This window comes from Olea europaea, chromosome 13 (genome assembly GCF_002742605.1).
Source record: "Olea europaea var. sylvestris chromosome 13, O_europaea_v1, whole genome shotgun sequence".
Classification (NCBI taxonomy): Eukaryota; Viridiplantae; Streptophyta; class Magnoliopsida; order Lamiales; family Oleaceae; genus Olea; species Olea europaea.
In genome coordinates, this window is record NC_036249.1 from 4401855 (window position 1) to 4427773 (window position 25919).

A 25919-nucleotide genomic window follows, 5' to 3' on the forward strand; every position below is an offset into this window, starting at 1 on the left:
CTTTTTTTTTTTTTTTTTTTTTTTTAATCTGACCTGCTAACCTTGACAAGGGGCAGAGATTGCAGATTTCTTTTGCATTTCCATCGTGAAATCAGAATGGGACCTATTATCTGGAAAATGCAGTACTTCACACACATTCTCCAACTGAAAAATTAAAAGTTAGTTGGGAGATGAATTAAGTTTGTGTAGGCCAGCTGGCCCTCTCTTTTAATATTTTCATTAAAGAGAAAAAAATATTGATAGAGAAATAGGAATTTTTGCTCCACTCGTTACTGTCGTGTTTGACGTGTAATATTGTATTCGATTGTGTGAAGCTTAATATTGTACACTTATCTTTAAAAATCACGGATCAATTTAGCCCTCATTATTTAGAGTTATAATTTTTTAAATAGTATTTTATTAGAGAGCGTGTGATTGAAAAAGAAGGAAAATTTTTCGATTTACATGTAATATTATTGTATGAAAGATTATATTGTTAAAAATAAGAGAGAAAAATTATAATATAAATTAATGAAGGCCAAACAGGGCTACAGGAGTTTAATATCGATATTTTTCTTTTCTTAGTGGTATATTTGTTAACACATACGCATTAGCCCCAGTTTGGCCCTCATTTTGGGATATGAAAATGGATGAAATAGTAATTTTTTGAAAAATGAATTGTTGAAAAAGAAAAAAAGGTTTTTTATTTATATATAATATTATTTTATGGAATATTATGTGGTTAAAAATCGAAGAGAAAAAAATGAAATGGAATGGAATTGAAATTAATGGGGGAGTCGGTAGAGCATATTTTAACTTCTTTGCTAATTTCTTAATGCCTCTCCCTCGAATCAAAGTATTTCATTTTATTTTTTGACAAATAAATCCAGTAAAGTAAACAAGCCAAAAATATTTATTTATTTTGTACTTACCCAAGTCACTGTCTTCTTGCAACTGCCAGGGAGAGTAATAATAATTGTGAAAAAGACAGTCCTCTTGTGTGGCCGTAGATATTGAAAACTTCACCTGAAAGGGAGGCACTCATTTAATGACCTTGAATTTACTTTAGGATCTTTATATTTGTGTACTCATGAATTTCTTCATTTCTATAGTTTGTAAAAATTTATACAACCTTGCTATATGTATATTATGACGTAGACGAAATTACACTTTAATTCAAGTTTCAAACAGTTTTTCAATTCAATTGGCACTTGACAACAATGTAAATATCAACCAAAGTGTCAAAAATCGGTATAAAAATAGCAAAGTTCAAATTTATATGGCCTTTCCCAACTACATGCATATTATAAGTCCCCCTAACCGACAACGAAATGTTCGTACATTAATTGCCAATTAAAGAACATCAACTAAGAAATAAAGAATTGTCTTGTCGGTATTGAATTGAGCTTCTTCAAACGTAAACTCCATATTTTTTCAAGTTCAAAATTTATGATAGTAAGTAATGTACAACATTTTTCAAAGTTTAGTGACTAAAATTCGACATTTTAAACTTCAGTGAGCAATCGAAGACATGAATCTAAGTTCAGTGATCAAAACTCAACATTTTGAACTTCAGTGATCAATCAAAGACATGGACCTAAGTTTAGTGACCATTGAAACAATTAATTCAAAAAATGATTTCTTATTTCTCCACAGTTCGATTGATGATTTAGATTTATGTTATCGTTTATAAAGGTTTAGGGACTCAGAAGTTCAGTCGTGTAAAAACTAAAGACTCCAGTCTAACTTTCACGTTATTTAAGGCAAGCGGCCAAGTCCACTGCAACATGTACAATAGAATCAAGAACTTGGGACAGAGAGAAAATTGCCTCGCCGACCCACAAACTAAACTGACGCCAAATGAATGGCTACTATCAACTCTCATTAATTACTATCATAAAAGCTTTACTTGACTATCCAACGTACAAAATTAAAGTTTGAATCTGATTTCTTTGCCATTAAATGATCCCCAACAAACTCCTTCCCCTCCACTTTGTTAGTTTCTCATTTCTACTTATTTCCAGTTCAGTATAAAAGCTCGCTTAATTTGTTTATTGAGACAAAAAACAAAGACAAACAGATGGAATGTGTGTACTTACCATGGTTGTTCTTGGCCCAGTTTTTGATGTTAATCATCACTGGTGCAGCAAAAGTTCCAGCCATTATAGTGTTTGGAGATTCATCTGTTGATGCTGGGAATAATAATCAGATTTCGACTATGTTGAAGAGCAATTTTAGGCCATATGGTCGAGATTTCTTTGGTGGGAAAGCCACAGGGAGATTCTCAAATGGCCGTATTCCTCCAGATTTCATTTCTGAAGGATTTGGTCTTAGGCCATTTGTGCCTGCTTATTTAGATCCCATGTACAAGATTTCAGATTTTGCTGCAGGCGTTTGCTTTGCTTCTGCTGGTACTGGTTTTGATAACTCAACCTCTGCAGTACTTGTAAGTCTCCAGTTTTCATTTCAGTTGCTACTTGCTTTAGTACAATTTTTCTTTTCCCGCGTATAGCCGATCTCAGGCCCGAGCTTAAGACTCTCGTAAGACCTCGTTTACCAACTGCCCGGATACGGAAACATAGACGGAAATAAATCGAGGTATTGCATGGTCGATCTCAAATTTATTGCTGTTTGAATGCAGAATGTTTTACCAGTTTGGAAGGAAGTGGAGTACTACAAGGATTATCAGAAAAAGCTCAAAGCCTATGTGGGTGAAGAAAAGGCAAAGTTCATAATCAGTGAGGCCTTGTATTTGATTAGCATGGGAACAAATGACTTCCTAGAAAATTATTACACACTTCCAGACAGACAATCCCAGTACAGTGTGGATCAGTACCAGGTTTTCCTCTTAGGACTTGCAGAAAAATTTATAAAGGAGATATATGGTTTAGGAGCTAGAAAAATGGCCTTAGCAGGTTTACCTCCAATGGGGTGTCTGCCATTGGAGAGGACAACAAATTTCTTCAATGGAAATGGAGAGCGGTGCAATGATGGATACAACACTGTGGCACTGCATTTCAATCAGAAACTGAGTGGTTTAGTGAACAAGTTGAACAAGGAATTGCCTGGCATAAGATTGGTTTTATCAAATCCTTATAATATGTTCGTGCAAATCATCAAGAAACCTTCATTATTTGGTAAGTTTTTCTAACTCAGACCCCATTAATTAATTATTCAATGCCATCGCAACTGCCTCCTAGAATGTGATACTACCTAGCATTATTTTTTTTGCATAGTACGGCGTAGGTGATAGTCATACCCACTAGGATCTTGCTGCTCTGTCAGTGTGGGGTTGACCGAACCCCCACCGACTACTCACGTACAAGGCGAGGGGGAGTGGTGCATTTTTGTGGTATCATTAATGAGTTCCCGATCCACCTCATGTGAGTAACGTGTACAAAATCTGATAGAATGATTCGATAGAATAGTTTTATCCATTCACATTAAGCCCCATTTGGCATGACCTTTAAAAAGTCAAAAGGGCTTTTGAGATCCAAAATTATTTTTAAATTCGTTTGGCTAATTTTATGAAAGTGTTTCTCCTAATTAAAAAAGTTTTTCGAGAAAACTGGTCTAACGAGACTTGAGCACTTTTAGAATATGAAGCTTTTTTAAAAATTAGTTTTCAAACAAAAATAAAAATAGTTTCCTCCAAAAAGTTTTCTACATAAAGTGAAAGTAAAAGTCATGCCAAAGGAACCTTTAGTTTATTGTCCAATACATTAAAAAATGAATCTCAACCGCCATCTAAATAGGTGCTAAGCATCAACGTTGCCACATAACATTACTCTAGTGCTTTTGTGTAGTAGCAATCTAGATAGAGTTAACCCCATTAATTAATTGTTTAGAGCCTCTTCGGAAGTGATTTTAAGAATTGATTTTTTGATCGTTAGAAGAAAAGTGGGGTCCACTTGTGATAGAAGAAGTTAAATATGATGACTAAAATAGTGAAATAATGGTCAAAAAATCAATTTTTTGAAACAAAAAATCGCTCCCATACAAGCCCTCAGTGGATTGAAAATTGCATCCCAAATATCAACTAACGAGTGCTAAGAACCAATGGTGTGGCATAGCATTACTTTTTTTATTATATATGCTTTTTAAGTACTAATGATTGTTATTTTTCCAACAACTTCGAGTAAAACATTGACCCCAACAAACTGAGAGTATGTTTTGATAGGTAAAATTTAAAAGTGTCTTTTTATTTCGAAGTAGATAAGTTAATGTTTTCTCAAGTAAAATGATACTTTCTATGGATGTATCTTTTGCATTTGTGTCAAAACAATTTAACTTTCCCTTTTTATCCCAAAAAGTATTTAATTTAAAACTTACTTATTTACCTTATGTAAACTTTTTAAGCTTAGTCACACATGCTCAAAGTCTTGACACACTAAATTTGGATTTGGCTTGATTAAAACACTAAACATAATTATAGATGATATATATTTAGCTTAATATGGATTAATAATCTATCTTTTTGGTAAGTTTGTTATTAAATGAGTGGTCATTATGCTGTAAAATAAAGTTCTATATAGATGCTAATAATTGTTCATTGTCAACAACTTTGTGAAACGGGATAAATAAATAACAATAAATGATAATTTATTCATTAATTATTGATTAGCAGTGGCGAGCCAGGATGGAATTCTGATTTCTGATGGTCCAAGATTGCATTCATTATAGATTTTTAACCAAAAAAGAAGATAAAAGTCAAGTGAATATTATGCCACCTTGTATATGAAATCCTTAGAGATGCACAAGCGATTAAAGTATTGGTGGGAGACACCAATATTTTAGTGAATTCTATTAAAACTTGAGTTAGGTAGATTTATATTTATACAAATGTTTAAAATCCATTAAAATCTGAGTCGAGGACAGCCCTAAATGAAAAATAAACATACGTCTAATGTGTATAATATTTTATGTAAGTTTCGAAAACCAAAACTTTGTCAACACATCCAATATTTACCTCATATTAATTGTATTCTTAGTTACTTTTGTACAACTTACGATATCATGGAAGAAATAACACACAAAATTTTCTTGACACGGTTGGTCGTGTCTCTTATCACCTGTATTACTGTATTTCTTGTGATATATTTGCTTTCTTTTTATTAAAAAATAAAAATAAAGAAAGAAAACCTGTCATTCTTAAAGATTGTGGCAATTTATGTATGACAGGATTTGACGTAGCAGCAGTGGCATGTTGTTCGACAGGAATGTTTGAGATGGGATACTTATGTGATCAAATGAATCCCTTTACATGTTCAGATGCAAGTAAGTATGTATTTTGGGATTCTTTCCATCCAACAGAGAAAACAAATAAGATCCTTTCTGAGTATCTTCTTAATAGTAGTCTGCGTCAGTTTTTGTAGTTTAAACTATTTGTTTATGGAAGGTTTTTTGTACGATTAGGGTGTGAATATTTGTTTGTCTGTTCCTATTTGTTTTAAGGTTTGTATTGTATGGCCGTGCGGGTATGACGTCTTCTATTTTCACGAGTACCTTATAACTTATTTGTCGTGTTAGACATTGTTCAAATGTTGCTCTCCATTTTAAATATATTGAAGATTTCTTTATCGTTGAACAATGAATCTCAAGACACATTTTTGTCCCACGCTTACTAAGAAACTAGTTCGTTTCACGTGCCATGCACGTGAAGTATATTTACTCGAGCAAATTTTGGGTTTGTATGGACTATGATCTTGTATGATTACATTCCCAATCTAATGTTACATTTGTATGAGTACTATAATTGCTTCTTGTCTTAGACAACCGTTAAGCCTTTATTTGAACCCTCATTATATAAAAAACTTATTTTCATTCACACGTTCTTTCAATAAAATAATATTTCACGTACACCCAAAATTTCTACCTTTTAATCATGTGTTCTTCAAAAAATCACTATATCGAAACTCTTTCTTTTAAAAATGGGGTTCAAACATACCCTAAATAATTCAATCTATTATAACATTAAGATAAAATTATTGGTAGTATATTGTAAGGTTAGCATTGCCATTACTGTAACTCGGGAGGAACTCAACTTCGAGCTGAGGGACAAGCACACGGCTCTAATTTGGAGGACTATCAAGTGCTCCATATATCGATAAAATTATTAGCTCACGGAGAACTTAAATTCATCGTTAAACAAGTGCACGAGGACTGCTCCACGTATCTGACGTGGTGGCTCACACTGTCACGCAGAACTCGAGTCCGAGACATGGTATAAGTTCAATACTGGCATCTGGACTTCTATAGTTATGCCTGTGGCCTTTAATATGATCCACTTCCCATTCATATCAAGCAACAAATCTCCAAGATTCCATCCAACTCTTCTACCATTTGGGTCCGATTCCGACTTCTTTCTCCTCCTCAAATTGACAGGACCCTCTCTTGTAACTATAGTGCGCTCGAGACAGGTTACTGAAATAAATACTGGCATCGTTTGATACACATTAATTTAAAAATGAAAATGAAAAATAAAGCCGTTACGGGTCTCATACAAAAGATTAAAAGTCAAATATGATGACTTGATATGATGTATAACGGTCATATTTTTAATTTTAATGGGCAAATAATGAGAAACAAACGGGGGCTAATTAAGTGTAAGACCCACCAATGGCTAACTGTAACGCTCCAAATTTTCATAACACCGGAATGTTACCAAAAAATTATTTTTCTTTACTTTACATGTGAAAAGATCAAAATTAAATTTTTTTTATAAGTAATAACTACGGCATTCATAAATTTAAAATAAACATAGCGATTATATCTGGAAAATAACAATAAAAATGTCTTAAAATCATCAAATAATTATGAAGGCAGAAAGACTTAATGGAAAATTTATTATTTGTTACTACGATTCACTTGGCAGCCCGCATCATCGCCCTTCCACAATTTCAATCGACCCGAACTAACCTTAAAAATTTGTAAGAGTGAGTATTCGAAAACACTCAGTAAGATACGTGCAGTTCCCATATACATATATATAATAATAAAAATTACAATTCATATCATCTGATCTTATGAAATATATCGATAACCAAGCGATACACCTATCTTAGGTCCTCTTATAATCCCGTAGGATTTCATATTTCTTAAAAAAAATGAATGTCTACTGACAATCCATGCATTTTTTATTGAACATAAACGCATAAGAAAACAAAAACACTTGTACTTAAAGTATTTTACCTTTTTAGAAAAATCTGAAGCACGTTCAAAATCTTTTTTTTCCTTTTAAAAATACGTGATTAAAATATTCAATGTACAGTTAAACCTCGATAAAGTAATACCCTCGGGACCAAAAAAAAAATTCATTTAGCGAGATTATTTATTTATCGATAAATGAATAAATTATTCATTTAGAGAGCCTTTCAATATAAAATATGTACATTGTATGTGGTAAGAAAAATTAAAAGACACTAATCAAAGTATTATTTAAATCTAGGGAAGCTCAAAAGTTTTAGTGAAACTTAATATCTCTAAAAACTAAGTTCACGTACATAGTAAATGAAAATGTTTAGTCTTTACCTATAAAAGCTAGATGTTTGGAAGACATATTCCAAGCACATACAATATTTTGTTTCCCCTCCAATGTCTTCTCATCATTTGAAAGGAGTAAAAAAATCAACTTTAACCAATAAAATGAGGTGTGCAATATGTGAGCATAAGAAAGAGAATCCAACTATTAGCCAAAAAGATATGCAAGCATGGGTGCAACAAAAGTTTGATTTGACTATTAGTCAATCAACAATATCGAACACTCTCAAAATGGCGTTGGAATATTTGTTAAATGAGATGAAAAATAGCGATGTTAAAAGGCACAAATCGGCAAAATACCTTGATTTAGAGAAAGTTTTGTATGAGTGGTTTCTTCAAAGGCAAGATAAAGTGAACATTTCTGGAGAAATTATCCAAGGAAAAGCTAAAGAGCTTTTGCAAAAAAGTATGGTGAAACTAATTCAGAATTCAGATTTTCTAGTGGATGGTTAGAACGTTTCAAGGCAAGATATGGAATCAAATCTTATCGACGTTTTGGTGAAAGTGGTTCAGTTATCATGGAGAACATTGAAAATGCTTTACCTGGAATACGATCAAAACTAGATCAGTTTCAGTTAAAAGATATTTACAATATGGATGAAAGTGGATTATTTTATCGATGGGAAGCTGATCATTCACTTGCTACCAAGCAGCTCGAAGGACGCAAAAAAAAAAAAGGAGAGAATTGCTGTTGTTGTTTGTTGCAATGGTGATGGATCTGACAAAGTACCATTTTGGGTTATTGGTAAGTATGCAAATTCTAGATGTTTTAAAAATGTGAACATGAACAATCTTAATTGCAAGTATCGATCCAACAAAAAAGCCTGGATGACTGGCTTGCTTTTTCAAGATTTGTTGGTTGGTTTGATAAGAGAATGAATGACGGGAAGGTTTTCTTAACAGTAGACAATTGCCTAGCTCATCCAAAGGTAGTTGAAGGCTTGAGAAATGTAGAGTTATTTTTCTTACCTCCCAACACAACGTCTAAGATTCAACCATGTGATGCTGGAATTATTTGAGTATTCAAAGCTCATTAGCATCGTCGTTTTTATTCTAGCATCTTACAAGGCCTTGAGGTTGAAGCACCAAATCCTGAAAAAATTAATATTTTGAATGCTATTAATTTTGCTAACATGACTTGGAATTTTGATGTGAAGACAACAACAATTGCAAATTGTTTTAGGCATTGCAAGATTCGATCAGAAGAAAACAATGTTCCTGAACCAGAAGTTGGTGAATTAGATGAAGGTATCCAAGGATTAAATGATGTCATCTCTAATTTACACTATAGAAATGTGATGGATGTTGAACATCTTTTGAACTATTTTAGCGAGAATGATGCAGTTATGGAATCAACTACAGACGAAGAAATTATTCAATTTGTAATGAACAGTAATGATGATGAGAATGATCCTGAACCAGATGATAGTAGCGTTGTCCCAAATGTGTCGTCAAAAGAAGCATTTCAAGCAATAGTCACCTTAAGCAACTACTTGCTACAACACGAGCAAAATATTCTCGAAGTTGTGTATGCTCTACAAAAAGTTAAGGATGGGGTTCATTTTGGTTTAGGTGGGAAGAAAAAACAATCAACTATAGATGTATATTTTCAAAAGGAATGATTACTGTACGGGTATTGTTGATTGATTGAAAGATTTTGGTCTCTCTCTATATATATATATATATATTTTTTTTCCTCAATGAAATCCAGTAATTATTACTTTATATTTTTATTGGGCCCTTAAGGATTCAATTTTTTTTTATTACTTAATGCATTTAGCGAGGTTATTACTTTAGTCCATTGGCCCAAGTCGGGATCGAAAGAAATTATTATATAATCGAGGTTATTACTTTATCGAACATTATTTTATCGAGATTTAACTGTATGCAAACTTTATTTCCAATGCTACTCTCTCCCTCCCTTCCTTTCTCTCTCTCTTTCTTTCTTCTCTCTCTTTCTCTGTCTCTTTACTTACTGTATGTATGAATTGGTGTGAGTAAAACTTTTTATCATGCCTCTATATATGTGTAGGCTAGAGTAGATAAAAAAAATTTTGATTTGATAAAGCTAAATCTTGCAATCAACGTCTACTCACAATGTATTTTATTATTATCTTATTTAACTACAAGATATCCACTATCTCTATCCAACTGCATATGGGTGTATGGTGAATTTTTTTGTAACTAGAATAATAGAAGAGTGAAAACATGGGCCATCCTAGGAATCTCTAAATCAAAACTAATAAATAATGATAAAAGTCCCACCACACTTTTTTTTTAAGAGAGAAAAACGAATTGACTTATAATCTATATAAAATTATATTTATACTATTTTCTTCAATTGGATCTAACTTAATATGTTCTTATCCAAAATAATTTTTTCTCAAGTTAAAGACTTCAAGTTAATTACGATATATTCAACGAGTACAATATTGATATACCTATAATTGTTCTATCAAAATCTAATTTATTTGACCCAGATAAAATAAGACTTTATATAATATACAAAATAAATAAATTTTTATATATAACATTTTTTGGGTTGCTACACTAACAATGATACGATAAGTTTGAACATTGTCTGTATAATATGAGAAAGTTAATCATTTTGATTTACGTGCATAATAGGTTTATCTAATGATTTACATGCAGAAGTGTCAAAAGGATAGTTGTGAATTTTTATTTATTTATTATTAATTTTTTTTTAAATTAATTTGATCCAATCATATCTTACCATATCATATTTATATGAACCATTATATAAACTCTTATGTACATGTAGTACAATATTTATGTGAATAATAAGGCTACTAACAATTATCCAATGAAGTTGAAATAAATTTTGTTCATTGGAGATGGAAAATACATACAATGGTAAAGTCATTATCATATAGACCGATGATCATTGCTGTGAACATAAATTGCCCAAATAAAATATCTGAAATAATCGAGAACCACCTGCCCCTCTTTAACAAATATAAAGAAAATAAGCAAGATTAAACATCTTTTTAGGCAAGTGTATACGTAGGAAGTGGCCTAAGAGTGAACCTTACTCTATTTCTTCGGTTAAAAATGACTGCCTATGCTTCCATGGCAGCTTAATACACTGAACCAGATAAAAGATTAAATTGTATTAAAGAAGAAAAACACAGCAAATTTAGTCATAGTTAGTCCTACCCCAACAAACATGTCATCTAGGTTTAACTCTGGTCTTCACGGAGTTCCAAGTGATTTATCAACCACCAACATAAAAAGGTAAGAGGGAAAACAAAAATTAAGTTCCAACATAATATATTTTGACAAATTAATTAAGCTACTTATTACTTCAACTACAAAGTTTGGAGGAAACCAGCATACAAAAAGAAAAACTGCAATCCCCCGTGCGATTTCTCTGGAAAGTGAATAATCTATAGACGCATCAGAAAGATATGGTACACGTGCCATCAAATAATGGGGCATTAATTAATGAAAAACAGGAAAATGAAATTAAAGTGCTACACTTATCCAGCAACATACTTCTACACCCTTACAGCATCCGAACAATATAGTTAGTCGTTCCAGACGAGCAGTCTCCGATTTATAACTTCAGTATGCATGTGGTGTTGCAGACTGTAGCAGTATCTGATCTTTGTAAACTTCAGTATGGAGCTTATCCGGAAAAATATGAACAGAAAATTTTGAGGAAACGGTGCCTCTTTCACCACCAGAGTTCGGCCTATAAACAAAGCAGTTTATGACTATAAACTATCTTCTTGTGAAAAGAGTACGTCAAAATGTCACTATTAATGTACAACTGGCTCATCCAGAATTCCCAGCAACCTCTGCGGCACGCTGCCTCATCATTTCCATCACAGCTGCCCTTCTTCGGGAATCAGACTGCTGTTGCAGCCTTCTAATGTGCTCAGTCAAATCTCTGCATCAAAACATTGTAAATAAATTCATATGGTTTCTAGCACAAAACTAGGTTCATAGTGATGACACAGAGGTATGGGGGAAATTTCAAAGTCCCAAGGATAAAAATGAGATAGGTGAACAAACCTGCAGCGCGGTACAGTGCATTACATATACGCATTAGCCCCAGTTTGGCCCTCATTTTGGGATATGAAAATGGATGAAATAGTAATTTTTTGAAAAATGAATTGTTGAAAAAGAAAAAAAGGTTTTTTATTTATATATAATATTATTTTATGGAATATTATGTGGTTAAAAATCGAAGAGAAAAAAATGAAATGAAATGGAATTGAAATTAATGGGGGAGTCGGTAGAGCATATTTTAACTTCTTTGCTAATTTCTTAATGCCTCTCCCTCGAATCTAAGTATTTCATTTTATTTTTTGACAAATAAATCCAGTAAAGTAAACAAGCCAAAAATATTTATTTATTTTGTACTTACCCAAGTCACTGTCTTCTTGCAACTGCCAGGGAGAGTAATAATAATTGTGAAAAAGACAGTCCTCTTGTGTGGCCGTAGATATTGAAAACTTCACCTGAAAGGGAGGCACTCATTTAATGACCTTGAATTTAATTTAGGATCTTTATATTTGTGTACTCATGAATTTCTTCATTTCTATAGTTTGTAAAAATTTATATAACCTTGCTACATGTATATTATGACGTAGTTGAAATTACACTTTAATTTAAGTTTCAAACAATTTTTTCATTCAATTGACACTTGACAACAATGTAAATATCAACCAAAGTGTCAAAAATCAATATAAAAATAGCAAAGTTCAAATTTATATGGCCTTTCCCAACTACATGCATATTATAAGTTCCCCTAACCGACAACGAAATGTTCGTACATTAATTGCCAATTAAAGAACATCAACTCAGAAATAAAGAATTGTCTTGTCAGTATTGAATTGAGCTTCTTCAAACGTAAACTCCATATTTTTTCAAGTTCAACATTTATGATAGTAAGTAATGTACAACGTTTTTCAAATTTTAGTGACCAAAATTCGACATTTTCAACTTCAGTGAGCAATCGAAAATATGAATCTAAGTTCAGTGATCAAAACTCGACATTTTCAACTTCAGTGACCAATCAAAGACATGAATCTAAGTTTAGTGACCATTGTAACAATTAATTCAAAAAATGATTTCTTATTTCTCCAAAGTTTGATTGATGATTTCTGTTAATTGAGAACATAATGATGGAGATTTATGTTGTTGTTTTTAAAGGTTTAGGGACTCAGAAGTTCAGTCGTGCAAAAACTAATGACTCAAGTCTAACTTTCGCGTTATTTAAGGCAAGCGGCCAAGTCCACTGCAACATGTACAATAGAATCAAGAACTTGCCTCGCCGACCCACAAACTAAACTGACGCCAAATGAATGGCTACTATCAACTCTCATTAATTACTATCATAAAAGCTTTACTTGACTATCCAACATACAAAATTAAAGTTTGAATCTGATTTCTTTGCCATTAAATGATCCCCAACAAACTCCTTCCCCTCCACTTTGTTAGTTTCTCATTTCTACTTATTTCCAGTTCAGTATAAAAGCTCGCTTAATTTGTTTATTGAGACAAAAAACAAAGACAAACAGATGGAATGTGTGTACTTACCATGGTTGTTCTTGGCCCAGTTTTTGATGTTAATCATCACTGGTGCAGCAAAAGTTCCAGCCATTATAGTGTTTGGAGATTCATCTGTTGATGCTGGGAATAATAATCAGATTTCGACTATGTTGAAGAGCAATTTTAGGCCATATGGTCGAGATTTCTTTGGTGGGAAAGCCACAGGGAGATTCTCAAATGGCCGTATTCCTCCAGATTTCATTTCTGAAGGATTTGGTCTTAGGCCATTTGTGCCTGCTTATTTAGATCCCATGTATAAGATTTCAGATTTTGCTGCAGGCGTTTGCTTTGCTTCTGCTGGTACTGGTTTTGATAACTCAACCTCTGCAGTACTTGTAAGTCTCCAGTTTTCATTTCAGTTGCTACTTGCTTTAGTACAATTTTTCTTTTCCTGCGTATAGCCGATCTCAGGCCTGAGCTTAAGACTCTCGTAACACCTCGTTTACCAACTGCCCGGATACGGAAACATAGACGGAAATAAATCGAGGTATTGCATGGTCGATCTCAAATTTATTACTGTTTGAATGCAGAATGTTTTACCAGTTTGGAAGGAAGTGGAGTACTACAAGGATTATCAGAAAAAGCTCAAAGCCTATGTGGGTGAAGAAAAGGCAAAGTTCATAATCAGTGAGGCCTTGTATTTGATTAGCATGGGAACAAATGACTTCCTAGAAAACTATTACACACTTCCAGACAGACAATCCCAGTACAGTGTGGATCAGTACCAGGTTTTCCTCTTAGGACTCGCAGAAAAATTTATAAAGGAGATATATGGTTTAGGAGCTAGAAAAATGGCCTTAGCAGGTTTACCTCCAATGGGGTGTCTGCCATTGGAGAGGACAACAAATTTCTTCAATGGAAATGGAGAGCGGTGCAATGATGGATACAACACTGTGGCACTGCATTTCAATCAGAAACTGAGTGGTTTAGTGAACAAGTTGAACAAGGAATTGCCTGGCATAAGAATGGTTTTATCAAATCCTTATAATATGTTCGTGCAAATCATCAAGAAACCTTCATTATTTGGTAAGTTTTTCTTTAACTTATTTTGTATTGAGTAATTTTATTTAACATCAGTCAGACCCCATTAATTAATTATTCAATGCATCCCAACTGCCTCGTAGAATGTGATACTACCTAGCATTATGTTTTTGCATAGTACGGCGTAGGTGATAGTCATACCCACTAGGATCTTGCTGCTCTGTCAGTGTGGGGTTGACCGAACCCCCACCGACTACTCACGTACAAGGAGAGGGGGAGTGGTGCATTTTTGGGGTATCATTAATGAGTTCCGGATCCACCTCATGTGAGTAACCTGTACAAAATCTGATAGAATGATTCGATAGAATAGTTTTATCCATTCACATTAAGCCCCATTTGGCATGACCTTTAAAAAGGCCAAAGGGCTTTTGAGATTCAAAACTATTTTTGAATTCGTTTGGCTAATTTTATGAAAGTGTTTTTTTCTAATTAAAAAAGTTCTTAAAGAAAATTGGTCTAACGAGACTTGAGCACTTTTAGAATAGATGAAGCTTTTTTTAAAATTAGTTTTCAAATAAAAATAAAAGTAGTTTTCTCCAAAAACTTTTCTACATAGACCGAAAGTAAAAGTAAAAATCATGCCAAATGGACCTCTAATTTATTGTCCAATACATTAAAAAATGAATCTCAACCACCATTTAAATAGGTGCTAAGCACCTATGTTGCTACATAACATTACTCTAGTGCTTTTAAAATATTATGCCACCTTGTATATGAAATCCTTAGAGATGCTCAACCTATTAAAATACTGGTGGGAGACGCCTATATTTTAGTGAATTCTACTAAAACTTGACTTAGGTAGATTTATATTTATACAAATATTTAAAATCCATTAAAATCTGAGTCGAGGACAGCCCTAAATGAAAAATAAACATACGTCTAATGTGTATAATATTTTATAAGTTTCGAAAACCAAAACTTTGTCAACACATCCCATATTTACCTCATATTAATTGTATTCTTAGTTACTTTTGTACAACTTACGATATCATGGAAGAAATAACACACAAAAATTTCTTGACACGGTTGGTCGTGTCTCTTATCACCTGTATTACTGTACTTCTTGTGATATATTTGCTCGCTTTTTATTAAAAAATAAAAATAAAGAAAGAAAACCTGTCATTCTTAAAGATTGTGGCAATTTATGTATGACAGGATTTGACGTAGCAGCAGTGGCATGTTGTTCGACAGGAATGTTTGAGATGGGATACTTATGTGATCAAATGAATCCCTTTACATGTTCAGATGCAAGTAAGTATGTATTTTGGGATTCTTTCCATCCAACAGAGAAAACAAATAAGATCCTTTCTGAGTATCTTCTCAAGAGTAGTCTGCGTCAGTTTTTGTAGTTTAAACTATTTGTTTATGGAAGGTTTTTTGTACGATTAGGGTGTGAATATTTGTTTGTCTGTTCCTATTTGTTTTAAGGTTTGTATTGTATGGCCGTGCGGGTATGATGTCTTCTATTTTTACGAGTACCTTATAACTTATTTGTCGTGCTAGACATTGTTCAAATGTTGCTCTCCATTTTAAATATATTGAAGATTTCTTTATCGTTGAACAATGAATCTCAAGACACATTTTTGTCCGACGCTTACTAAGAAACTAGTTCGTTTCACGTGCCATGCACATGAAGTATATTTACTCGAGCAAATTTTGGTACTTGTTTTTTTGGGTTTGTATGGACTATGATCTTGTATGATTACATTCCCAATCTAATGTTACATTTGTATGAGTACTATAATTGCTTCTTGTCTTAGACAACCGTTAAGCCTCTATTTGAACCCTCATTATATAAAAACTTATTTTCAATCACACATTCTTTCAATAAAATAATATTTCACGTACACCCAAATTTTCTACCTTTTAACCGTGTTCTTCAACAAATCGTTATATCGAAACTCTTTCTTTTAAAAATGGAGTTCAAACATACCCTAAATAATTCAATCTATTTTAACATTAAGATAAAATTATTGGTAGTATATTGTAAGGTTAGCATTGCCATTACTGTAACTCGGGAGGAACTCAACTTCGAGCTGAGGGACAAGCACACGGCTCTAATTTGGAGGACTAACAAGTGCTCCATATATCGATAAAATTATTAGCGCACGGAGAACTTAAATTCATCGTTAAACAAGTGCACGAGGACTGCTCCACGTATCTGACGTGGTGGCTCACACTGTCACGCAGAACTCGAGTCCGAGCCATGGTATAAGTTCAATACTGGCATCTGGACTTCTATAGTTATGCCTGTGGCCTTTAATATGATCCATTTTCCATTCATATCAAGCAACAAATCTCCAAGATTCCATCCAACTCTTCTACCATTTGGGTCCGATTCCGACTTCTTTCTCCTCCTCAAATTGACAGGACCCTCTCTTGTAACTATAGTGCGCTCGAGACAGGTTATTGAAATAAATATTGGCCTCGTTTGATACACATTAATGTAAAAATGAGAATGAAAAATAAAGCCGTTACGGGTCTCATACAAAAAATTAAAAATCAAATATGATGACTTGATATGATGTATAACGGTCATATTTTTAATTTTAATGGGCAAATAATGAGAAACAAACGGGAGCTAATTAAGTGTAAGACCCACCAATGGCTAACTGTAACGCTCCAAATTTTCATAACACCGGAACGTTACCAAAAAAATATTTTTCTTTACTTTACATGTGAAAATATCAAAATTAAATTTTTTTTTATAAGTAATAACTACGGCATTCATAAATTTAAAATAAACATAGCGATTGTATCTGGAAAATAACAATAAGAATTTCTTTAAATTAACAAACAATTATGAAGGCAGAAAGACTTAATGGAAAATTTATTATTTGTTACTACGATTCACTTGGCGGCCTGCATTACCGCCCTTCCACAATTCCAATTGACCCGAACTAACATTAAAAATTTGTAAAAGTGAGTATTCGAAAACACTCAGTAAGATACGTGCAGTTTCCATATACATATATATAACAATAAAAATTACAATTCATACCATCTGATCTTATGGAGTATATCGGTAACTAAGCGACACACCCATCTTAAATCTTTTTATTATCCCGTAGGATTTCATATCTCTTAAAAAAAATGAATGCCTACTGGCAATTCATGCATTTTTTATTGAACATAAACGCATAAGAAAACAAAGACACTTGTACTTAAAGTATTTTACCTTTTTAGAAAAATCTGAAGCACGTTCAAAATCTTTTTTTTCTTTAAAAATACGTGATTAAAATATTCAATGTACAGTTAAACCTCGATAAAGTAATACCCTCGGGACCGGAAAAAAATATTCATTTAGCGAGATTATTTATTTATCGATAAATGAATAAATTATTCATTTATCGATAAATAAATATTTATTATTTTGGAGAGAGCTTTTCAAAATAAAATATGTACATTGTATGTGGTAAGAAAAATCAAAAGACACTAATCAAAGTATTATTTGAATCTAGGGAAGCTCAAAAGTTTTAGTGAAATTTAATGTCTCTAAAAACTAAATTCATGTACATAACAAATGAAAAGATTTAGTCTTTACCTATAAAAGCTAGATGTTTGGAAGACATATTCCAAACACATACAATATTTTGTTTCCCCTCCAATGTCTTCTCGTCATTTGAAAGGAGTAAAAAAATCAACTTTAATCGATAAAATGAGGAGTGCAATATGTGAGCATAAGAAAGAGAATTCAACTATTAGCCAAAAAGATATGCAAGCATGGGTGCAACAAAAGTTTGATTTGACTATTAGTCAATCAACAATATCGAACACTCTCAAAAGGGCGTCGAAATATTTGTCAAATGAGATGAAAAATAGCGATGTTAAAAGGCACAAATCGGCAAAATACCCTGATTTAGAGAAAGTTTTGTATGAGTGGTTTTTTCAAATGAAAGATAAAGTGAACATGTCTGAAGAAATTATCCAAGGAAAAGCTAAAGTGCTTTTGCAAAAAATGTATGGTGAAACTAATCCAGAATTCAGCTTTTCTAGTGGATGATTAGAACGTTTCAAGGCAAGATATGGAATCAAATCTTATCGACGTTTTGGTGAAAGTGGTTCAGTTATCATGGAGAACATTGAAAATGCTTTACCTGGAATACGATCAAAACTAGACCAGTTTCAGTTAAAGGATATTTACAATATGGATGAAACTGGATTATTTTACCGATGGGAAGCTGATCATTCACTTGCTACCAAGCAGCTCGAAGGATGCAAAAAAGATAAGGAGAGAATTACTGTTGTTGTTTGTTGCAATGGTGATGGATCTGACAAAGTACCATTTTGGGTTATTGGTAAGTATGCAAATCCTACATGTTTTAAAAATATGAACATGAACAATCTTAATTGCAAGTATCGATCCAACAAGAAAGCTTGGATGACTGGCTTGCTTTTTCAAGATTTTGTTGGTTGGTTTGATAAGAGAATGAATGGCAGGAAGGTTCTCTTAATAGTAGACAATTGCCCAACTCATCCAAAAGTAGTTGAAGGTTTGAGAAATGTATAGTTATTTTTCTTACCTCCTAACACAACGTCTAGATTCAACCATGTGATGCTGGGATTATTCGAGCATTCAAAACTCATTATCGTTGTCGTTTTTATTCTAGCATCTTACAAAGCCTTGAGGTTGAAGCACCAAATCCTGAAAAAATTAATATTTTGAATGCTATTAATTTTGCTAACATGGTTTGAAATTTTGATGTGAAGACAACAACAATTGCAAATTGTTTTCGGCATTGCAAGATTTGGTCAGAAGAAAACAATGTTCCCGGACCAGAAGTTGGTGAATTAGATGAAGGTATCCAAGGATTAAATGATGTCATCTCTAATTTACACTATAGAAATGTGATAGATGTTGAACATCTTTTGAACTATCCTAACGAGAATGATGCAGTTATGGAATCACCTACAAACGAAGAAATTATTCAATCAGTAATGAACAGTAATGATGATGAGAATGATCCTGAACCAGATGATAGTAGCGTTGTCCCAAATGTGTCGTCAAAAGAGGCATTTCAAGCAATAGTCACCTTAAGCAACTACTTGCTACAACACGAGCAAAATATTCCGGAAGTTGTATATGCTCTACAAAAAGTTAAGGATGGGGTTCATTTTGGTTGAGGTGGGAAGAAAAAATAATCAACTATAGATGTATATTTTCAAAAGGAATGATTACTGTACGAGTATTGTTGATTGATTGAAAAATTTTGGTCTATATATATATATTTTTTTCTCAATGAAATCCAGTAATTATTACTTTATATTTTTATTGGGCCCTTAAGGATTCAATTTTTTTTTATTACTTAATGCATTTAGCGAGGTTATTACTTTAGTCCATTGGCCCAAGTCGGGATCGAAAGAAATTATTATATAGTCGAGGTTATTACTTTATCGAACATTACTTTATCGAGGTTTAACTGTATGCAAACTTTATTTCCAATGCTACTCTCTCTCTCTCTCTCCCTTCCTTTCTCTCTCTCTTTCTTTCTTCTCTCTCTTCCTCTGTCTCTTTACTTACTGTATGTGTAAATTGATGTGAGTAAAACTTTTTATCATGCCTATATATATGTGTAGGCTAGAATAGATGAACAAAATTTTGATTTGATAGAGCCAAATCTTGCAATCAACGTCTACTCACAATGTAATTTATTATTATCTTATTCAACTACAAGATATCCACTATCTCTATCCAACCGTATATGGGTGTATGGTGAATTTTTTTATAACTAGAATAATAGAATAGTGAAAACATGGGTCATCCTAGGAATCTCTAAATCAAAACTAATAAATAATGATAAAAATCCCACCTCACACTTTTTTTTTTTAAGAGAGAAAAATGAATTGACTTACAATCTATATAAAATTATATTTATACTATTTTTTTCAATTGGGTCTAATTTAATGTGTTCTTATCCAAAATAATTTTTTCTCAAGTCAAAGACTTCTAATTAATTACGATCTATCCAACGAATACAATATTGATATACCTATAATTGCTCTATCAAAATCTAATTTATTTGACCTAGATAAAATAGGACTTTATATAATATACAAAATAAATAAATTTTTATATGTAACATTTTTTGGGTTGCTACACTAACAATGATACGATAAGTTTGAACATTATCTGTATAATATGAGAAAGTTAATCATTTTGATTTACGTGCATAATAGGGTTATCTAATGATTTACATACAGAAGTGTCAAAAGGAGAGTTGTGAATTTTTATTTATTTATTATTATTTTTTGTAAAAAAATTAATTTGATCCAATCATATCTTACCATATCATATTTATATGAACCATTATATAAACTCTTATGTACATGTAGTACAATATTTATGTGAATAATAAGGCTACTAACAACCATCCAATGAAGTTGAAATAAATTTTGTTCATCGGAGATGGACAATACAATGGTAACGTCATTATCATATAGACCGATGATCATTGCTGTGAACATAAATTGCCCAAATAAAATATCTGAAATAATCGAGAACCACCTGCCCCTCTTTAACAAATATAAAGAAAATAAGCAAGATTAAACATCTTTTTAGGCAAGTGTATACGTAGGAAGTGGCCTAAGAGTGAACCTTACTCTATTTCTTCGGTTTAAAATGACTGCCTATGCTTCCATGGCAGCTTAATACACTGAATCAGATAAAAGATTAAATTGTATTAAAGAAGAAAAACACAGCAAATTTAGTCATAGTTAGTCCTACCCCAACAAACATGTCATCTAGGTTTAACTCTGGTCTTCACGGAGTTCCAAGTGATTTATCAACCACCAACATAAAAAGGTAAGAGGGAAAACAAAAATTAAGTTCCAACATAATATATTTTGACAAATTAATTAAGCTACTTATTACTTCAACTACAAAGTTTGGAGGAAACCAGCATACAAAAAGAAAAACTGCAATCCCCCGTGCGATTTCTCTGGAAAGTGAATAATCTATAGACGCATCAGAAAGATATGGTACACGTGCCATCAAATAATGGGGCATTAATTAATGAAAAACAGGAAAATGAAATTAAAGTGCTACACTTATCCAGCAACATACTTCTACACCCTTACAGCATCCGAACAATATAGTTAGTCGTTCCAGACGAGCAGTCTCCGATTTATAACTTCAGTATGCATGTGGTGTTGCAGACTGTAGCAGTATCTGATCTTTGTAAACTTCAGTATGGAGCTTATCCGGAAAAATATGAACAGAAAATTTTGAGGAAACGGTGCCTCTTTCACCACCAGAGTTCGGCCTATAAACAAAGCAGTTTATGACTATAAACTATCTTCTTGTGAAAAGAGTACGTCAAAATGTCACTATTAATGTACAACTGGCTCATCCAGAATTCCCAGCAACCTCTGCGGCACGCTGCCTCATCATTTCCATCACAGCTGCCCTTCTTCGGGAATCAGACTGCTGTTGCAGCCTTCTAATGTGCTCAGTCAAATCTCTGCATCAAAACATTGTAAATAAATTCATATGGTTTCTAGCACAAAACTAGGTTCATAGTGATGACACAGAGGTATGGGGGAAATTTCAAAGTCCCAAGGATAAAAATGAGATAGGTGAACAAACCTGCAGCGCGGTACAGTGCATTGGGATTCTTTGCAGGCTCGAGAATGAAGCTGAAGAAGATACCACATTTTCTTACAGAGAGCACACCCACCAGAAGCACGTATTTTGCACAGCATACCATGGCGGAAAAGTCCCTTCACCTTGCGACAGTTTGAATATTGGCAATTCGGAGAACGACACTGGGAAGCATGCACCAGGAGATCAAGCATTTTCCTAAGCTGCAAAGCAAAATAGATATCACGTCAGTAAGTCAGGTTTTTTTCCAAAGTCACTATGCAATACTTGTCTGCAATCAGAACTGACAGGTCATCATCATGTATGAGACTTTCAAATGCAATTGAACCATCTCTTTTGGATTGCATGCTTGTTCAAGCGGGTTATGCTATATGTACATTATGGTGTACAAGTGGCATAACATCGTTGCAGAGTTGAAAAACAGTTTTTCCAACCTTCCAATCATGAAATTCTACATATACATTAGACACCCTTATGAATACCATAATATACATGTAGAATTATCCTGTTCAAGCACTTAGAGAGTAACCTACATCTCTGGTGGAAAAAGCCAACCTTGGACTTTTAATGTGTGTGTCTTTGTCCAATTATTTTAATTGAAGAGCATTTCAAGCAACGAGGCGTACGAAACATTGAAAGAGCAAAAAGTGATGTGTATCGAAAGACCTAATAGATTAATGATAACGATGTAAAAGTAGCAAAATGAAGTGAAAAAACAAGAAATAAAAGAAATGAACAATGCACCTGCTGAACTCGGAATTGCCTTGCTTCTTTATTTTGTGCATCACGTTCATTGGATAATTGATTAGTTAACTTATGAGGATGACTAATCCCAACCTCTTTTTTATAACAAGCATTGCATACATCATAATCTGGGCATGTCTCGCAGTGCCAACCTTGACCGGCTTCTATATCATGTTGACATACATTACATGTCGTTACAAATGCTGGGGCAGTGGGATTGTGAAGATGGTAGAGGATCATCATTGAAGAATGCTTAGCACGGCGCAGTGTATCATATTGATAATGGTTCCCTTGACAAAGGCTAAGAAATGCCTGCCTCGTATCAAAGAATTCACTCTCAAGAAACTCATCTTTATCTTTGGTATCAACAGGAAGATCATTGATTTCTACCTGCAGTTTTTTCAACTTCTAAATACTATGTCTAATCCATGTAGAAAACGGAGAACACTGAAGTATGATTAAAACCACTTTTGAGCAAAAAATTATAAGCCTACAGAACTTACCAAGTAGAGTACATGCTTGTCCATTTGATTGATAGGATGTCTATCTCGGTACTCATGTTTTTGCTCAGATTCATAACACCTGAGGAAAGTCAAGGGAATGAAGGAGTCCTATGGTTAAATAAAAGAGTGCTACATTGATTATACAACCAGTTATTGATCACGGACTTCACTCATTTGCATACAAGTGTGGATGACAGATGAGTGGGAAATGTGATTTCAGTAAAAGAGAATTCTCGTCTGATGGAAATTGTTAATAAAGTTAATTTGAAGAATAACTCACATACCACTTACCATGGAAATAACAGTAATTAAGAAATCCACAGAATATTATTGGATTCATTTTGCAGAAAACCTCGATACAAAACAACTAAACTTTGAATGCCAATATTTTTTTGGCCAACATCAAATATATAGCTTTACAAATTCTTATTGCTCTCCGTTTCCTCTATCTCACAGGAACTAAGCTCCTCGATGACAGAACAGTAGGCCATTGAGTGGTTCGCTAGAGCATCTAACATGGCATGAAATCAATGACGGACCATATAATTCCCAAAGATACATAAAAAACAGGTATCACAAGCACAGACTGTTCAAGCTAGATATTCTATTTCCAATATGTATCTTCCTGAGTTTACAGTTTACCTCCACTTCCCTTACCTGACCAGGAGGGAGGTTGAGGAAGGAAGGGGAAAGGGGGTCTTGTTGGTAAGGGAGAAAGACCGATAAACTTCCCCATGGCAATCTAAACTTAGCATGCATCTTTTATTAATGTCTATCTAAAGCACGTAGAAAATGGATACTTCTCCAGGAAAGAGAAAAACAAGAAATAGTAATTAATTTGATGCCTAAAATGTCAGCAGACTCCTTACTTGTCACAAAGCTGAAAGTTTTTGCACTGTTTGCAAACCCAACGATTTCCAGATACCATTAGAATGCAGCAGTGTGAGCATGCATGTTGCAAGTGAACCATGATAAAGTCCTCCTTCATTGGAGAAATCATCTCACCAAGCTAAAAACAGAAAAAGTTTATAAGAACCAATAAAAGGACAGCAGCAATGTGTTTAACAGTAAGTGCTGGGGGAAAGAACCAAATAAAGAAAAAAGCATCAAAAACATAAATCAGTCAAAATGAGAGAGAAAATTCACAAAAAACAATTCAGGGAGAGAAAATAAATAACTATAAGCAAACAAACCATGAATATTTTTAAGTGCCTGTAATATTTCATTTTAGAAATACTAATAACAACAACTATATCATAATTGATAGATATTCAAAATAAAAGATTGCATTCCACAGAAATTTAAACACAGAAAAGAAAAATGTAAACACGGGCAATAAAATTACTTTATGCATTAACAGGAGGTCCCTTGATGCATTGCCAGAAAGATCAGCTTGACCAGATGCCTTTAAAGCTCTTTTTGTGATGGCTCTTTTCGTAGCTCCCTTCTTATGCTGTTTCATCCCATCCTCTTGTTGTAGTTGATAGATCATGTCCTCTGCAGCACCAGGCCAGTAATCTCCATCGAAGTATGGCAACCGTGCCGCAGTTACCTTAGCTTTACATTCGCCGGTAGAAACAAAGAAATGATCGTACAAATTAGTAAGAGCAACTACAACATTTTCCTTCACAGCTTTTCTTAACATGGACAAGTACCTGAAATAAAAGATAAACATCCATGTCAATATCAAAAAGTGATGGCAAAAATAAATACGACAGTCTCAAATTAGAAGACTATCAATCTTACCACTCCCTGAGTTTATCAGATTTTGGCGTCTTTTGAATTTCTGGGTGGCAATATAAAATGTAGTCTTCGCCCTTTAACGGAGGACAAGCCCATATGTAGCAGCTTGTGAAACCACGCAATTTGCAATATTCTAAATATCCAATCTGTAGGGAGTAACTAAATTGTTCAGGTATCAATATAACGAATCATAACAACATTTGTTTTGCCTTGCATGAATCAGGCACAAAAATTTAGCATGAAACGAAATGGAGGAAAAAACTTGCCAAAATTTCATGGTACACAAATGTCCGAAGAGCCTCCCCAGTGACTGTTTTGACGTCTGGCCTGAAATACTTCACAGAATCTAGATATGAGAGATAAACTCGCCGCTGATTTGGCTGCTGACATTCTGATCCAAATTCTTGAACATACATCCCAAAAAGGCATACTTCGACGCCTTCAATTTTCTGAAATAATAATACCACCTGGAAGATGCAACTCTTAGTTTGTAGCTTAAGAAGTTCATTGATGACACTTTCCAGAGTCAATTTAATGTGTAATCTTGTCAAAGAATTAGTTTTCCATGTCACATGTCATAATTATAGAAAATTACAAAGTTTTCTTAAATGTGCAAGGATGTATTTCAACTTGAATTTCTATAACCAGGTCAGATGGATCATGGATATAATAACATTGAAGGCTCAGAGGTTAGCATCCACAATTTACACAAGAAAAAGAAGAAGATGAAAGGAAATAAGAGCAGCCAGCCAAAGCACTAGAGAAAAGTGAAGTTATGTGAATTGTTCATGTTATTTTATATTCTTTCAAAATGGTATGCATTCATATAATTATAAATGAACTTAAAACTTGGAACCTTTTTACAAGGACCTTGAAATCATAGAGCTATGCTGTTTAATCTCGATTAACATAAGCAAACTGGTTTAAATTGTGTTCAGCATACCCTACATTTGTATGGCAACTTGGAAGATTACATTTTTGGTCTTAGCATACCTTAGATTTATATGCAAACTCCGATGGATAGTTTTCCTCTTGAAAAATTTCAAGAAACCTTGGTTTAACTTCTAACTTCTTATCCACAGATGATACAACTCTTACAACAAGTGCTTCTGCTCCAGGAACCTGGGAAAACCATTGTAACAGTAATCATATAACTAAAAGAAAGAACAGAAAATAAAAAGGTAGTAGGG

At 33.4% G+C, this 25919-nt stretch overlaps 5 protein-coding genes and 1 pseudogene across 5 annotated transcripts; 5 read left to right on the top strand and 1 right to left on the bottom strand.

The window, feature by feature from the left end:
* The first annotated feature begins 1963 nt into the window (after window positions 1-1963).
* On the top strand, window positions 1964-5487 carry LOC111407339 (GDSL esterase/lipase At4g26790-like). The gene is made up of 3 exons (XM_023036759.1): window positions 1964-2425; window positions 2621-3116; window positions 5161-5487. Exons 1-3 carry the CDS (start codon window positions 2060-2062, stop codon window positions 5352-5354), a joined length of 1056 nt encoding a protein of 351 aa, XP_022892527.1. The 5' UTR covers window positions 1964-2059; the 3' UTR covers window positions 5355-5487.
* A 2009-nt stretch (window positions 5488-7496) lies between these two features.
* Window positions 7497-8537, top strand: LOC111408337 (annotated as a pseudogene).
* Window positions 8538-8651: 114 nt separating this feature from the next.
* On the top strand, window positions 8652-9140 carry LOC111408338. Its single transcript, XM_023038106.1, has one exon. It carries the CDS (start codon window positions 8652-8654, stop codon window positions 9138-9140), a length of 489 nt encoding a protein of 162 aa, XP_022893874.1.
* A 3832-nt stretch (window positions 9141-12972) lies between these two features.
* On the top strand, window positions 12973-15700 carry LOC111407340 (GDSL esterase/lipase At4g26790-like). Its single transcript, XM_023036760.1, has 3 exons — window positions 12973-13433; window positions 13629-14124; window positions 15295-15700. Exons 1-3 carry the CDS (start codon window positions 13068-13070, stop codon window positions 15486-15488), a joined length of 1056 nt encoding a protein of 351 aa, XP_022892528.1. The 5' UTR covers window positions 12973-13067; the 3' UTR covers window positions 15489-15700.
* Window positions 15701-17797: 2097 nt separating this feature from the next.
* On the top strand, window positions 17798-18649 carry LOC111408190 (CENP-B homolog protein 2-like). Its single transcript, XM_023037987.1, has 2 exons — window positions 17798-18076; window positions 18158-18649. Exons 1-2 carry the CDS (start codon window positions 17798-17800, stop codon window positions 18647-18649), a joined length of 771 nt encoding a protein of 256 aa, XP_022893755.1.
* A 2311-nt stretch (window positions 18650-20960) lies between these two features.
* On the bottom strand, window positions 20961-25866 carry LOC111407341 (histone acetyltransferase HAC1-like). The gene is made up of 9 exons (XM_023036761.1): window positions 25723-25866; window positions 24996-25196; window positions 24733-24875; window positions 24332-24641; window positions 23856-23995; window positions 22987-23065; window positions 22484-22873; window positions 21725-21942; window positions 20961-21599 (listed from the first exon to the last, which is right to left on the bottom strand). The coding sequence occupies exons 2-9, from the start codon at window positions 25143-25145 to the stop codon at window positions 21485-21487; spliced, it is 1545 nt and encodes a 514-aa protein (XP_022892529.1). The 5' UTR covers window positions 25146-25196; window positions 25723-25866; the 3' UTR covers window positions 20961-21484.
* Window positions 25867-25919: the final 53 nt, after the last annotated feature.

Bases quoted from the DNA above. Each gene is read 5' to 3' on its own strand.
- LOC111408190 (XM_023037987.1), top strand. From the start codon at position 17,798: ATGAGGAGTGCAATATGTGAGCATAAGAAAGAGAATTCAACTATTAGC. The intron at 18,077-18,157 runs GCTAAAGTGCTT...GAACGTTTCAAG, and splicing joins AAGAAATTATCCAAGGAAAA to GCAAGATATGGAATCAAATC.
- LOC111407339 (XM_023036759.1), top strand. From the start codon at position 2,060: ATGGAATGTGTGTACTTACCATGGTTGTTCTTGGCCCAGTTTTTGATG. The intron at 2,426-2,620 runs GTAAGTCTCCAG...GTTTGAATGCAG, and splicing joins ACTCAACCTCTGCAGTACTT to AATGTTTTACCAGTTTGGAA. The intron at 3,117-5,160 runs GTAAGTTTTTCT...TATGTATGACAG, and splicing joins CAAGAAACCTTCATTATTTG to GATTTGACGTAGCAGCAGTG.
- LOC111407341 (XM_023036761.1), bottom strand. From the start codon at position 25,145: ATGTATGTTCAAGAATTTGGATCAGAATGTCAGCAGCCAAATCAGCGG. The intron at 23,996-24,331 runs GTAATTTTATTG...TTCTGTTTTTAG, and splicing joins ACCTCCTGTTAATGCATAAA to CTTGGTGAGATGATTTCTCC. The intron at 21,600-21,724 runs GTTTGTTCACCT...GTTTTGATGCAG, and splicing joins TGCACTGTACCGCGCTGCAG to AGATTTGACTGAGCACATTA.
- LOC111408338 (XM_023038106.1), top strand. From the start codon at position 8,652: ATGACTTGGAATTTTGATGTGAAGACAACAACAATTGCAAATTGTTTT.
- LOC111407340 (XM_023036760.1), top strand. From the start codon at position 13,068: ATGGAATGTGTGTACTTACCATGGTTGTTCTTGGCCCAGTTTTTGATG. The intron at 13,434-13,628 runs GTAAGTCTCCAG...GTTTGAATGCAG, and splicing joins ACTCAACCTCTGCAGTACTT to AATGTTTTACCAGTTTGGAA. The intron at 14,125-15,294 runs GTAAGTTTTTCT...TATGTATGACAG, and splicing joins CAAGAAACCTTCATTATTTG to GATTTGACGTAGCAGCAGTG.